Source organism: Cygnus olor, chromosome 17 (assembly GCF_009769625.2).
Source record: "Cygnus olor isolate bCygOlo1 chromosome 17, bCygOlo1.pri.v2, whole genome shotgun sequence".
Taxonomy (NCBI): Eukaryota; Metazoa; Chordata; class Aves; order Anseriformes; family Anatidae; genus Cygnus; species Cygnus olor.
Window position 1 is genome coordinate 8,608,037 of NC_049185.1, and position 15,301 is coordinate 8,623,337.

General features: G+C 42.4%; 1 protein-coding gene across 2 annotated transcripts in view; it reads left to right on the forward strand.

Annotated features, from left to right (window-relative positions):
- GALNT9 (polypeptide N-acetylgalactosaminyltransferase 9) overlaps window positions 1-15,301 on the forward strand; it is a 233,761-nt gene that overhangs the window by 29,094 nt on the left and 189,366 nt on the right. For both annotated transcript variants that reach the window (XM_040577107.1, XM_040577108.1), the window contains exon 2: window positions 6,306-6,452. In XM_040577107.1, the coding sequence (XP_040433041.1) occupies window positions 6,437-6,452 (16 nt within the window). In that variant the 5' untranslated portion in view covers window positions 6,306-6,436. The remainder of the gene's footprint in view (window positions 1-6,305; window positions 6,453-15,301) is intronic.

Sequence of the window (15,301 nt, forward strand, 5' to 3'; positions counted from 1 at the left end):
CCAGTGGCACTTTACAACCAATGTGCTCCCTAAAATTGAAAATGTGCACCCGGCTGTATACTGAAAGTCTACGCTCATTATATCCAAATACAGCAAATGTTGGGGCTGTGCTTACTTTTTTATTTGCATTTTGGTTTTAGTGACCTTCCTTGAAAGGGCTTACAACAGAATTTCGAGATCAAATCCTGTGCTTAAATAAAAGTGAGGAAGGGGCAAGGAACCCCTGGCAGATTTGTATTCAAAATTTCATTTGAATTGATTTGGAAATGGGATTTGAACTCAACTCTTCCACCTCAGGTCAGTGATTACTGTTCTGGATGATTAAGTTATTTGCTCTGATTTTTTTCCTTTTCTATTTTTCCCCTCAAAAAGAAGCAGACAGGTGTAAATATCGAAATTTTACTGGATGGAAAAATTTTGTGCCCATGTCTCCTACTTAACGTTTCTTCCTGAAGAAAACTTAGTTCATAATTTCGATTTTCTTAGGGACAAGCTCAGCAAGCCTTTGTTTTTAGGTGCTCTGTTAGAGAAGGAGACCTTATCTCAACACTCACCTTTTACTCTTCTTTTTGATCAGAAAACCAAAAAACCACCAACAAACATTTACTGGCAAAAAGATGTATGGGAGATACATAAGTCCTACTATAAATTCTGCTTTTTTTGGCTCTGCTTTTTAATGCCAAAAAGCTTTGAAAAAGCACTTGGAATCCACAGGGGAGAGATAAATTAGACTCCAGCTGACATGACTGAATTTTCAACTACTGAATATTTTACAGTTAGATTAGATAATACTAGGTTCCGCTAAGCATAGCATCAGGCTCTTTGGGGGTTTTTGTTTTCAGATGCAATCTGAAAATTGAAGCTAGCAGCCAAAACCATCGAATATCTTTCCCTCAGTAAGTGACTCACCGTCTTGCTCAAAACCAGTGTAAGACTTTTCAGAAAGTTTGGAGAAATTTGACCTTTCCTAGCGTTCCATGTAAGTGATCTCAGTTTCCTGCCTTTTTGATTAAGGTTCACCTTTTTCTCTGGGAGCAGCAGAAAAATAACGCAAAGGGCTACCTTGGGCTGACCCCTTTCTGGCTCTAGGTGATGAGGTGGAGCCACTGTCTCTGCCACGTCGGCAGGTGGCTGTGGATGGGAAATCCTACAGTTCTCTCCTGGATGATGTGGGAACGCTTCATCCTGCTCCTTCTTCTGATCACCCTCACAGTTGTGCTTGGTGTTTGCTCCTGGGCTGGGAGTTCTGCTCTGTTGTGCTACGGAGATGTATTTGGTTAAGGAACTCAAGACAATGTAGCTGAGTACATGCATCATTCATTTACTTTGATATTTGAAATATGGTCACAAATGTTTGAGGCTGAATACACAAGTACAAAGCTGTATGTTTCGCAGTTAGGCAATGCGGGTTTATTAGGCTGAGACGCATCCTAGAGCATCGTGCAATGAATTCTTTTGGACAGAAACGGGGTGAGGGTGAGTGCCAGACATCTGCTGGTACGGATCAGTGAACTGAGCATAATTTTATTCTACTCTTTATTTTCATTCATGCAGTTTAAAATGGAAAAATAGAAGTTAATTCTGGAAATCTTTCTTGACAATGTTGAAACTTCACAAGCTGGAGTGAGAGAGAGCTGCCTGGACCTTGCTAAGAAACATTTCTCTGCGGCTGCATTGTGCCTCCAGGGCAGCTTTGAGGTTCTGCTGTAAGATAAACCTAATGCGATCTTCCTGGTGAAGCTTTGCGGTTGCTCTGGTGTTGGAAATGGAATCATGTACCCTCAGTCACATGCTGATAATCTCTTCTGTACAAGTGGTGATTCATCTGATCTGTTAGTTTACTTGATACGGATCTTCCCCCTTCGTTTGAGAAGAGGCAGTATATTTTTCAGCCTTAGGATTGCGGTAGAAGAGGCTGCTGAGCTGAAGGTCGAACTGTTTTTTTCCTTCTCCCTGTAAAAGAAAAGACATAGCACTTATTTCAGTGTTTTAATGTTGAGCTGCCGCAAGGCCCTTGTGCCCTTTACGGGTGACACCGTTGTAACGCGTGACACCGGGGCCATCGCTGGGTTACTGGAGCACAAAAATTGGTTGGCATGACCTTGTGTCACTGCGTATGCAGTGAACGGAACAGCAGCCTGGGAGTGTGTAAAAACATGTTTACTCCTCGACTGGTCCCAAATTCTTTACTTTCATGATTGTTCTAAATTCTCTTGGATTATTACTTTTTATAGGCTGATTTACTGCTGCTTTCAGCAAGGAAGGAAGGAGTTGGCCCCTGAGGCACTTTGGTGCTCCTAACAGGAGTGCAGTGAGAAAGGTGTTACGTCCTGCTGCGGTATTGAGGCTGCGTAGTCCTTCAACAGCAACCGCATCAGTATCCTGCTCTTTTTTTGTGCAGCTTCCTTTCTCAGCCTGCCTTGTCTGAAATGCCGAGATATGAGATCTGTAATCAGTTCACACAAATAATTGCACTGCCCGCTTTTTCTTTCTCCATTTCTGCTCTAATTTTTTCAGAGCAGTTGCACATACACCAGCTCTTTTGCTGGCTCTTTTTCTTCCCCCCTACAGAATCTTCTGGTCTCTTACATTGCACTGATGTGCGGAAGTTTGGGGGGATATTTGCATATCTGCCAAGCCTCACGAAATGTGCCGAGAGGTATAACCTCTGCTTGGGCAAGCTGTTCTCATTTTCTCACCTACCAGTCCTCCTCTAACCTGCCCTCTCTGCCCCTTACGTTTAAGGTACCTTCTGTTTCTCCAACAAAGCAGTTACCTTTTTCATGGCAGTGGCAGCTTGTTACTCAGTGTAGTCACTAGAAAAGATGTCACTAGAAAAGATGCACAGCTCAGCTCCCCCAGGTAGGGATGGATGTCTGTGGTGAGCCAGTCCTAAGGGAAGGAAGAGGTAGGGAGTTTTGGGAGCCTAAACAAGGATGAGGAGGAGGTACTGCTGAATTTTCATGGAATTAGAGAAAGAGAGTAAGATTAAGGATGTTTGTGCTCTAATTGTTTTCAAGTCACTTTTTCAAGTTGAGGGAAACTTTGTAGGAGTGACAAAATCATATGCTGAGTATAATTGCAATTATCACACATACTCAAGAAGACTCTTGCAAGTCTAAGAATCTGTAAATACAGTGGAAAAAGGGAATAATTTATTTATGTTAATGCTTGGCATTGGGCAAGGCGTGCAGTTGCCTCGTGTTCTCTAAGTGGGCTTTAAGCATCTGCACGAATGGAAACGAAGATAAGGGTGGTAAATTCTGCAGAAATGGACCAAATAATGTAGTCCTGTATTCAGTGAAAAAGATCCTGTCACTTGTTAGGAGGGGGGCTTGATCCTACACTGTGTACACCCAGTCTCCTGTAGCACCTCCACACCAGTTTACATGGGCTGTATGCTGTAGGAGCAGGAGTGGAAGCTGCGCTGTGCTACCAGCATCAACAGGTTCTGATTCTTCAGCTGGAGGTGGAGGAGCCACTCCGGGTTCAGTGCTACTGACCAACACAGTGAGAGGTGACAGGCTATGACACGCGGGGTGCTCCCACAAATGGTGGTGTGCTTCATTAAAGCACCAAAGGACCGGGGGGAAGAGAGGCAGGATTACAATTACCTGAAGTTTGGTATCAGATGTGACTGAAATGTCTGACCAAAACTGCCTACCAACGCTGTCAGCATCTTATGGATATGGAAGTAGGCCTCGTGCTGCAGCCAGGCTTTGTCACAAATCAGTGATTATGGGGTGTTTTTGGGGTACCAGTCTGTGAGCATCCAGTTTAAGCAACCTTTTTTTAAAAAAAGAAGGGGGGGAAAAAAAGGCCTCCTTTCCTGAAAGTGCTGCCAAGCTGCTCGCCTTAGGATGTTTCAGTGTCGGAGGCACCTCAAGCTACTAAAGCTTTTTGAAAATCTTGGCTGTGAAGTCTGAAGCTGTGAATATATAATATGTGATGGCACAAGGCCCAGCTGGAGTCCAAACACATACATACAAAAGCACATGAGAATATGAACAGTGCTAACAAGATATAGATACTGTGCGCTGCTGCTGCTGCTCTCATCTCAACTCCACAAAATGGCAGATGGAAATGAGAAATGTGCTCTGCCCGTTTCTTCCAGTCTTAAGGTTAAATTCTGAACTTCACGGGACTTTTCTGGCTTCCTCTGTTTTTCTTCTCCTTTTTCAACTTAGCGTTGCCCTTTAGTTTTATTATCATGAAGGCTCAGAGAGATTCTGAATTTTATCTGTGGGGAAGCTTATTTGTTTTTAAATGATTTCGAGTCTGGAAGTTGGGAGATTACAGGCAGCTGTAAAAGAAATTGCCTCCGAATAAAGATGAGTTTCTTGGTTACCTGAAAACCCTAATGGGTTCAAAATAAGCATTTAAAATATGAGATTCTTTTAGCAGTCTGATCCAATGATTTTACACCTTGAGGCTTGTTAAAAAAATGAGAGGGACTTGGATTTCTCCATCTCTTGTAGGTTGTCAAATTAGTCAGATGGTGAGCTGAGGTACAATAACACACACGCAAGTTGCGTTAGGTACCAAGCAAGTGAAGGAGGGCACTTACCGTGCTGCACTGTTTCGGGAAGCTTTGCATCTAGAAATCACACAGCACACGATGAGGGAAGTGGATTTCACTTCCCTGCAGGCACAGATCAGGCAAGGACAACTTCAAGGTTGCCGGGTAGACTGAGAAGGGGACTCCCAGCCCTGGGTGAGGTCCCCAGACACGACATCGCGCTCCTCAGGGCCTCTGCTGCTCACTGCCACCTGCTGAGCACATATGAATGGGGGGAAAGAAAATAAACAGCCTGCTCCAGTGGAAATGTTAGTCCTGCCATTACATCGCCATCATTGGGAAATCCAGGTTACCGAAGTTTGCTCGTAGGGTCATACTGACCCTCATTTATTCCAAGTTTTCATTTGATATTAGCTTTAATTTGTCAAAGAAGGTGGGAGCAACAGCAAAAGATAGGGTTGTCTTAAAGATCTTTTGTTGCAGGAGACAGGTATTAATAGAATATTTTTTAATGGATGGTTAAGTTTAATGTGGTTAAGAGATGATCATTTTCCTGTGCTGTGGTTAGGAAGATGATATATATGAAAAAGCAGACTAGAAACCCTGGGGAAGTAATTTTTTCCCCATTTTTTTCTTTTCTTTTGCCTCCCCCTTTTTAATTTCTTTTTCTTTATTTCTTTTTTTGTCACTTCACTGTCATCACTTTGCTTTTAGGGAGAGATAATTGTGAAGCGAAAAGTTTTTAAAATTAAGACATTTCCAAGTTTGCCTTCGAATATTTTCTAAGGAAACTCCGATTGCCTGTGTTTTTCCATTTCAACTTCTATGCTGTGCTGTCCCTGATAAGAGACTTCAGTGGTTTGAATGAACACCAAAGTACGAGCCTAAAGCAAGAAAACTGGCAAAAAAACAATTCAAGGCTGTTTTTTAATGGACAGTGTTTGTTCCCTTCTACTCTGAATCTCCCACGACTGTGATCAGGAATTCTAAGGACAGGGGTACCTGCCTTGCTCTGCCAGCAGACTGGTGCCAGTACAAACACGCACGCACAGTGGGAGGAAAAATATTGCATTTGATCTGAGGGATCAAACATGTTGGGGAACCATCTGATCTCAAGGATATCTGCTCCTTCCTTTCCCTACATTATTTTTTAAAGATGCATCCCTAACCAGGCTTTGTCGCTGCTCTGTAAACAGCAAATCTGTTAGCAGTGCTGAAAGATAAAGAGATGGGTAAAGAAAGAAGGAGGAGGTTGTTTTAGCATTGTTGTATTGTTGTCTGAGTATTTATGCCAGGTGTCTGCCAGACCTCTTCCTTCTGATTTGGAGGAAAGGGACTCCAAGCGTTAAGTGATTTAAAGAAAACCACTACCAACAACAAAGAATGCAAAGAATTAGCTTGCAGGTTATAATAACTGTTTATTTCATTTCTATAGCATATAGTAGCTTGTTGAGAACCTAAAGCTGCTCTTTTGTGTCCCAGCCCCAGTTCCACTTTGTCTCCTCTCTGGCAGAGGCTGGCGATGGCTACCTGTGAGTAATTCCACCCTTGGTACACAGGAGCAGCAGGGCTCCCAGGGCAGCGCTTTGCCAGTTTAACACTTGCCCAGAGCTGCCAGACAATGCCTTGAAGAATCTGGTCTGAGATGGTCATCCCGTTGCAATGCCTCCCCTGCCTTTGATTTCACAGATGCCAAGTTCAAAAATGATTTTGTTCCAATTTTTTTTGAAAGTGCAAGAATCATTTGCAATTCAAATATGTTGTATTTTTCTTTATTTTCTTTCAGATTTTTAAAAAATTTCTCATGATGGAACAGCTTCCTGGTCAGCTCTGCCCAGTCACTGCGTGATGGAACTGCAGCATCTGGAAGGTGCACCCCAGTGACACGGATGCAGCTTTGCAGTGGGTGCTGCTGTGATGTGGATTAGACCAGGTAAGACAGATGACTTTGTCCACTTCTTGCTTTGACACAATTGCCTTTATGCTGTTGTACCTGTGTGTGTCTTCCACCTGATAATAAATTAATCAGACTTAGAATTGAGGTACCTGGAGCTGAGAGTGAGGCCCCCTCCATCACCAGGTTTCTGCTGTAATGGCTTGTCTAAATATTCTTTCAGAATGGTATTCATTTATATATTTATAACCCCTTAAAGCAAACAACCTGTGCAAAAGTTGGCCCACCAACCCTACTTAGATGAAATATTCCAAAAACCTGCTGAGAAACTCAGCAATTATACTTTTCTACTTGCTACCTAATTCTGCAAAGATTTATTATTGCAGAGCTACCAGTTGTCTTTCTTTATTAAAATGCCATCTGCCTGTTGATAAGCTCATGAGAGCCATACACAGCCTCTGAGCAGCTGGGAGCTGAGCAAGCTCTGGCCCTCGGGAAGGGCTTCTGGATTCCCCTGGACCTCAGCACCACAGGTGATGGTGCTCGAGAGGCTGCAAGTACCATCTCTACTTTCTGTCCTTCTAGAACATCTGAATTTCTTTAGGCATTTGCCTGCCTAAAACTGTTACTAAAGCTATGAATGCATTTCTACTGCATCCCTGTTAGAAACCCAGGACAATCAAGCCAGAGATTTTATTTATTTATTTATTTATTTATTTAAGTCCTTCAAAGGCAAATTCTGTCTGATCAATGTGTCAGGGTGCTCAGAAGAGGTTTCACTGTGTATATAGCACTGTAATTCTCTCTAGCAGCAGTGCGTAGTTGAAAAGGAAAAAGTGTAATTTCCTCAGTCTGTACATAACAGCTCCACACAGTCTACATGGGATGATTTATCATGGGCTAAAAAGCAGAGGTTTTTCAGTCCCTAACAGTGTGGGTTTCCTGCATAAATGCACCCGATGGTCACTGAACTGTCCAGGTTGCTGTAAAGAACTCACATGCAGGATTTCTTCTTTTTTGTTGTGAACATCAAAAGTTGACTTTCTGACTGCACAGCAGAAATACTCTTTGCTACTTACATGAGCATAATTTTGTGATGAAATTACTGAAGTCAGCAACTAATTTCACTGCTGCCTCAGACCTCTTTTAAATGAACAGGTATATTCATCAATCATATCCTTACTGCTTCTGGTACTGGCCTAATCAATACGTGAAAGGGCTATTTAAACACATTCCAATTACAAACAGCAAAAAGAGAAAATGTGTGGATAGAAAAAAAACAGTAGAATGTGAAGTAGAAGGAGTTTTAGAGACAGACATTGAAGTTTGATGTAACTCTGCATTAGGACTTTGTCAATCACTGAGAGTGAAGGATCGTTTACTGGTACCCTTCCATCCAACACTTTCACAATGCCTGCGTGTGAAGGGATCACTTTGTGCTAAGCACCAATAGCACACGGCTGTCTGAAAGGGCAGAGGAAACACAGACAAATGGCAAAGGAAACATCTGTGATGGCCCTCGAATGCTTGGGCAGCGGGTGTCTTGCTCAAGAATCCTATGTACCCCAAAATGGCCCAGAAGGGGATGAAATAGAATCTTTGGAATAGTTGCATTGTGCTGGATCTCTTAGACTTTACCATCTCTCAATATATATGAGTATTTTGTTAATGTAAATGCAATATTTTGCACTTACTGCAAGGGACTGTTTTTATATCTGTGCATTGGTCACAGCTGAACTCTACCAATGGCTGCCAGTACAACCTCCTGGCCAAAATAAGTGAGATGTTTTAAAATCCTGGTATTGAAGGAATTACTGTGCAGTGATGCTTAAGCCAAGAGGAATGAGAGAACCTCATTCTGATACTGGATGGTGCTCTAAGATAACTCATCTCCTGTCGGCTGGATGACTCTGGGCTTATGTGGCTTTAGCAGAGTGTCGTTGCGGAGATGAGAGCTGGGGTCAGACATCATTGAGACTTCACAGCGGATCAGCCTCGGTGTTTTGGTCTGCAGTACCAGACCAGCAGTACCGAGCTGGACCCATCTTGTGAGCTCTTTAAAGGGGGCTTAACTTCTTCTCTGCTTTTACAGCAGCTATATTTTTACCAGCACCTGGTGCTACGAAGCACAGATAAAGGATGCTGCCTGGTATTTTGGTTCAATTTAATATGTGCGTGAAAGAGGGGAGAGGGGCTGGGAAAAACTTGACATTAAAACAGCCATGTTTCTCCACAGAATGGTTTTGCTCAGGGCTTTAGACCTTCTTGTAACTTGCCAGCACTCTGCAATGCGTACCTGAGGTATTGGATTAACAGCATGTATTTATGGCACTAGCTTTTTATTTCTAATTTAAGAAATGGTCCCTCCTGCAGCAGCATGTGCAGCGGGACTCTGCCAGCGTGAGGGTGTTCGTGCTATGTCCTCACAAAGAGGTGCATCCCAAACCTGTTGCTAAGAGCTCAGAAGTAGCCGCAGTCTGTTGGAATGCCACAAGAACAAAGAAGGATGCGATGCATTAAATAGTTACAGAAATTTTTAATATTACCCAGTTAAAATTCAAAAGGCCTGTAGGGTTTTACCTATCACTGGAAAGTTACCATTGTTCTTTGTATTCCATGTTTTGCAGCAATGAGGACTTTCTTGTTGTTTTTATTGACTTATTTCTACTGTCAGCTTTTAGTCTTAAGCGCCGTAAGAATGAAGCAGCTCACACATACTTGCAGCCAGATCTACTTACTAGTCATTAATAATGTAATTATCATTTGTTTTAGAAAATTAATTAGAAACATAAGTCAGTGCTTTTCTATTGTGATTCATTTTACAGAAATGTATATTCAAGCTGTGATTTTGTCAAACTTCACACAGAACAGTTCCCAAATCAGTTTGATATAAGCTTTGTGTGCAAGCTCAGTGGTGCAAGAGTGAGACACGAAGTTCTTGCTTGAATGATGCCTTTATTTCTACCTCTGTGTTTAAAGCTCCCTACCTACACAGTTAACAAAACAAAGGCCTAGTAAATTTCTTTTTCTCTTTAAGTGTGCCAGTTAAAAGTCACATTAATTTATTTCCACCTGTGAAGGCACATGTACACGCAATGTACATGCTTAGTCACAAAACCTGATAAATCCTGTATTAGTTGGAACATGCGCTTTTGCAACTAGATATATTTATTTTTAAGTCAAAAGACACCTGACTATTCACAATGCCAAGGCGTCTCTTCTGGACATTGTGTAGCACAGCCACTGCATCTTAAAGAAACCTGAGGTTTGCAGATCAGCTTCCCTGCAGAGAAGACAGCAGTGAATCAGTGTATTAGATGTATCTTTCTATATTTAGATATATATGCCAGTGCTGGAACAGAGATGATCACAAAGCAAGTGCTTGGATAATTCTGATTCCTAGAAATGCAAGCCCAGAAGCTCACGACACTCTCCTGGGAAGCTTCCCCAGCCTAAAAATTGCTTTCCAGTTTAGAGAGGGTAGGGAAAAATCCCCAGAAAGCAAACTCTAACTGCCGCTGATTTCCTCATAGGGTGACTGCAGAGGAAAACTTAAAACTAACAGCTCTCTTCAAAGACTAAAACCTAACTCACGTGTCAGGAAAACAGTTTGAAAAATTATGTACAATAATACAATAATTTGATGACTCCTTTCTTAACACTACATTAATAATAAAACTTACTCAGCTTTGGAGCTAGTAAGAATTGCAACTCTGTTGTGTTTGACAGGGAAATAATTGATTCCAACGCAGTGGTGGGCCTGATATTCTTGAGTTATGGTTGCATCCACACTACCATTTTAGTTTGGATCAGGAGCGTGCTTTTGAAGTAAATCTCCCAATCTTTTTCATGTACTATAATTCACACGTAATTGAATACGAAGACATGCTCCAACTGCTAAGGGAAACTCAGTCTGTGGGATTGGTCTAGAGCTTAATCCTGAAGGAAACAGTGCTGAAACATAGACGGGACAGGCAGGCAGCCCTCAGCACAAACCATTTAGTTGTATGGGGCAGTCTCAGTCCTTCTCACAGTGTGCAAGAGTGCAAACCTTGTGCTGAATTCATTCTTGCAATTGGCTTCCTCTCCATCTCTGCATTGTGCAACTGCAGCCTCGTCTCACCGCTGACCCTACACCACATACAGGGTCTGTTGGCTCGTGTTTGACCTGCAGAGCCACCGTGTCAGCAGACACAGGGTTAGAGAGCCACCACTTAGTAAAGACAGCAGCGAAAGGGGCTCTGCTGCTATGGAACAGTTCAGGTATGCCTCTGCTCCACAGCATGGCTTGGCCAACAAAAGGCTGCTTCTCCCGGGGAGACGAGAAGGCTGGGTTCTCAGTGTTGAGGCTGGGTTCTCAGGGATGGTGTTGAGGCCCCCTTCAGCCACTAATACTACTTTTCCTTCTGTATGTGGTAATAAACTGGCCCTGAGTGATGTGAGATCTAGGCCAAGTGAAGACATCTCTTGGTAGTATTTGTCCCCCAAACCTTTTATTTCCTTCCTTTGGAAAAATGTTTTGGGCTGCTTTTCTTCTTCCATTTGTGTATACTTTTAATATCTGGTAAAATCAATGCCTCTGAGGAAGGATTCATTTTTCTTCAGTAGGGTACAGCTCTGCAAGACCCTGGGCTGGCAAAACAAAACCAATACCAAAATATTCCCTCCTACTGCTTCTCCTAAATCCCTGTTGATCTGTGGGGGCAGGAGAGCAGAATTGTTCCCTTCAAAGACAGGAACGTTCAGATGAAGAAATTTTAAAGCTGCACGTTTGTTTCAAATGGATTCTATTTGGCTTGACAGTAGAAGAGCCACAGGGCTGAATTTTATTACACATTTGTGCAACAGGCATTAAATGTTTCATGTTAAGAATATATTAGATTCTTTTTTTTAAAAAAAAAGAAACAGACGCTCAGAAAGAACAGATACAGAAAATGAGGGGTATTCCTGTGAGATTTTTCTGCATTTAAAACCTGAAGATTGAAAAAAGAAAGAGCTGAATGTAATATAAAGGATTTCATCAGCTCTCCTGTCTGAGCTGCTTCCATGTTTTTTAGTGTTTTGCCAATTCAGAAGGGCACTTGCCTTACTTCGGAGGTGTTGACAGTACTGTCCTTGCTTCAGTGTTTGGTCACGGAGCTGCTGGACCAAGGCCTTCACGAAAAGGCTGGCCAAGGTAATGCTCTCAGGGTGGTGTGAGAAATCCACATAGTGCAGCAGTCCTGAAGAATTAGGGTGTCCTCCTGTCTTTGTGCAGCCTCTTTGGTTCGGGTATCCTCACACGTTGTCCCTCATTAAAGGTGAGAAACCTGCCTGTTGATGTCAATACAGCAGTCTGCAGAGAGATTAGCTACTGGGCCCAAGTGAAATGGTGGAAATGGACTTAGCTGAACAAGGAAGTGGATAAAATGTGCTGTGTTATAACTCCCTGACTTCAATATGAATTAAGAGTCTTTTTCACTGCAAGTGAGTGCAGCATTCACGCACCTTTAAACATGAAAGGAAAAATATTTCTACTCCATGTAGGCACGAGGAGGTTTTCTTGCTGTTGTCTTCACAGTAGTAACATTAATACTGTAGTGGGGTCTTCATGTTTGTCACTATTTGGTTGTTTTCAGGGCTGGATTATTTGAAGGATTTTTGTTTCATATTCTCCTGCAATAGCAAAGAAATGCTTTCTTCAACACTGCAGCAGAGAGAGCATTCTCTGACCTGGGGAGTCATAGCAAGGCAGCTGCACAGATTGCTAATTGTGTTGCCTATAATCAGCTGCATTTCATAGGCAACTTATAGCCTGCATTCTTCTGTTCCCATCTGGCATTATGTACGCATTCCTTCATTTCTTCCTCTGCCTTTTAGCCACACAATATTAATTATATTATGGATGCCAGGGTGGAAAAATGCCATTCTTGGGAACGTGTGTGAGGGATTGGCATAGAGCAAATGATTGGCATTAATCATGTTACAATTAGATCTCCTTGTTGAGACTGATGTGTCTTTGGGTGTCCAGGTTAACAAGCTGCCAATTTCTTGTCATCAACAAGCTCTGGGCCCATAAGTATCCAGCCTTCTCCACACGTGTTTCCTTTTTTCACCATGTTAGAGAATAATCCAGGGTATACTATCCTGTATGCTTTCTATCAGTCTTACGCACCCTTCATTGACTTCCCTGTGATATCAGAGTGGTTCCCTGGTGTCCAAGTTAGTGGCACTGGAGCTATACAGACAGGTTGTTGTGGTCCCCTAGGCTGGTGGACATACCTGAGAGCATGGAAAAGGGCCCGATGTGTTCAGAGGACAAAATAAAGTGTGGCTGCATCTATTTAATTACACAGTAGTCCCTGAGGCAACGTTACTGGGGAGGCTGAATGGAGCAAAGGCCCAAGGAAGGCTTCACAAGGTCCAGAAGTAAGGGATGGCTTCCCCATCTCCAGCAGTCTTTAGCTGTAGCCAGGTGCCTTTCTGAAGTACAAATTTGGGACAAATACCTGTTCTTAGTGCAGCATGGGAGTAGGTCAGTAAAACAGAACAACTTTGCCTATTCAGAACAGATGATTTAACCTAGCCTAAACTCTATGCATTAATAACACTGAAAGAGAAGAAAATACCTTCCAATGCTGTAGAGAAAAAGTTTCCTCGCAATAACTTTCCTGGAGCACCCACCATGCCATACTTGAAGAGTAATTTCTAATCTTAGCAGATTCTGAATCAGCCTGGACCTGTTCTGAAGCAGGAAGCCAACGTGACTCATGGTTTTGCACTGGAGGTGTCTCAGAGCAGTGCTGCTTTGACAGCAGCAGTATGGCTTTTGTATTATCCTTTGCTTTATCAGAGGACTTGTATCTTAGGTTTGTTATTAAGACTTCATTTCACTATCTGGAAGCCTCGTCAGGTTGTGACCATTCATTCATATGAGTGGCTTACAGCTGTTGACAAATGCCCTTATCTAGACCGGATTATTTTCAGAGGCCTTGTGCGGGTTTTGTCAAAGTTGTGGAACTGGGCACAGACTGTGCAGGCATAGACAGGTCTAAATATGTTACTCCTATCCTGACATCTTTATCCAGAATAAAGGTTTGCCAATATGAAGATCTACATGAGCTTTAAAGCTATTGCAGACTTAAAGCAATGGCCTTAAAATATACAAATAGTGTTCTTTTCCTTATGTCCCCTCACGACCTTTTTAAAGTTCCTCTTATTTGTCTTACAAACAGAAGTTTGCAGTTGTTGCTGTGTTCTGGGAGCCACAGGGCCTTTTAGTAGCGTGGCCTTGGTCCTGAGCAGCTTCGTGTCCTGAAAAACAGGTTAGAGTGACGTGAGCACTACCTGTGCATGACTGAGGACCACATTTGTCACGTGCTGAAGCTAGTAATTAACTTGTGATCTCCAGGATTTTGATAGAGGATCTTCTCTACAAGACCTTCCTTTTTCTTTGCTGCAAGTGAGCTTTTTTGGCTCATTCGTACTGGCTGTTTAGTGACAATGGGCACACAAAGTCTAGAAATAGTCAGAAATATGCTTTCCACAGTTTTGTTTTGTGGCTGGACCTGGCTTTAGAATAAATGTGATGGAAATGATTGTAACATCCTTCCGAATCTAATGGGTAGCTAAGCATCAAGTTTTAAAGCAACCTCTAGAAGTTTTTTTTTTTTTCTATGAACCCTGAGCTGCAGGATGTGTCTGTATTGGTTACAGTAACTGCTTCATGCCTCAGGCATGCTTCTTTAATTCATTGTTCACAAAACCAGCACCTGAACTTTTACATATGCACATTCTGGCTGCACAATCCAGGACCAGTCTAAAACTAAGATCCTTTATTTATCTGGATGGGTAGCACATTTCAGCAGCCTGCTCTAACTTACCTGTCCTGTTCTGACACAGAGCAAAACTGAAGGAAGAAACCAGGCTGCAAATATGTTCTTCTTGTTCCTGGAGAACCATCGGCTGCGCACAGATGGCCATAGGAAAGAGTAGGCACTTCAGGCTTCTTAATGAAAAAATGAAGGAACACGCTGGTTCCTGTGCTGAGTGATTCATTTGTTCAGCTACACTTGTCTCCTATATGCACTTTATATGCCTCTCGGTGTTGTGTGATACTTAACAATGAGCATCTATTGCCTATTCAATCTCTTAGTCATGGCAGAATGAAAAACAAATCTGAACTCCATCCCTCCTCCATCACCAAGCTCATTTCGTCTTGGCATTCAGTGGACCGTGGAGGAAAGAGCGGAGTGACTTGGTCATACTGGAGCAGTAACAAATCAGGTGGGGTCTCCACATGCGATAGTCCAGGAGGGTTTGAGGCCGTGCATCTGCTTTAAAGAATCAAGCCTCAAAATGAATTGGCAGTCATGTCAGATGGGCTGCACTGAGCTGCTCAAGCAGGTGATAAAGCAGATACAACGCGGACGGCTCCTCTGAATGTCCCAGCGTACCATTTGTGTGCGGCCAGCTGAACCTGAATAGGAGCTGGGCGATGCAAAGTGTGTGCTGTCTGGCCAGCCATGAGATATGCCCTAGATTTAAACTGAGAAGTTTCGTTAGCTCTTTAGAGTTAATGAATGATTTAAAATAATTAAGCAAAGGAGAATGATTTCAAAATTCAGAAACCTGTGGTACTGAAGGATTTTTAAAATTTTTTGAAGAAAGACTATTTGTGTGCTCTAGCATCATAAACTTGATCTATTTTATTGTGCAAATGTTTAACAGTGGTCTTTTTATGAAGAAAATACAAGAAAAAATGTTACTGTACATCGTAGACTTAATTATTTGCCACAGAACTGCCGATATCTCATTTTTATATGTTCAGTTTTTTGAAAGATTCAGAAAATACATAAAAGCCAGTGAGTACAGCATTACTTCTATGGCTGCATATCGTCAAGTCTTAC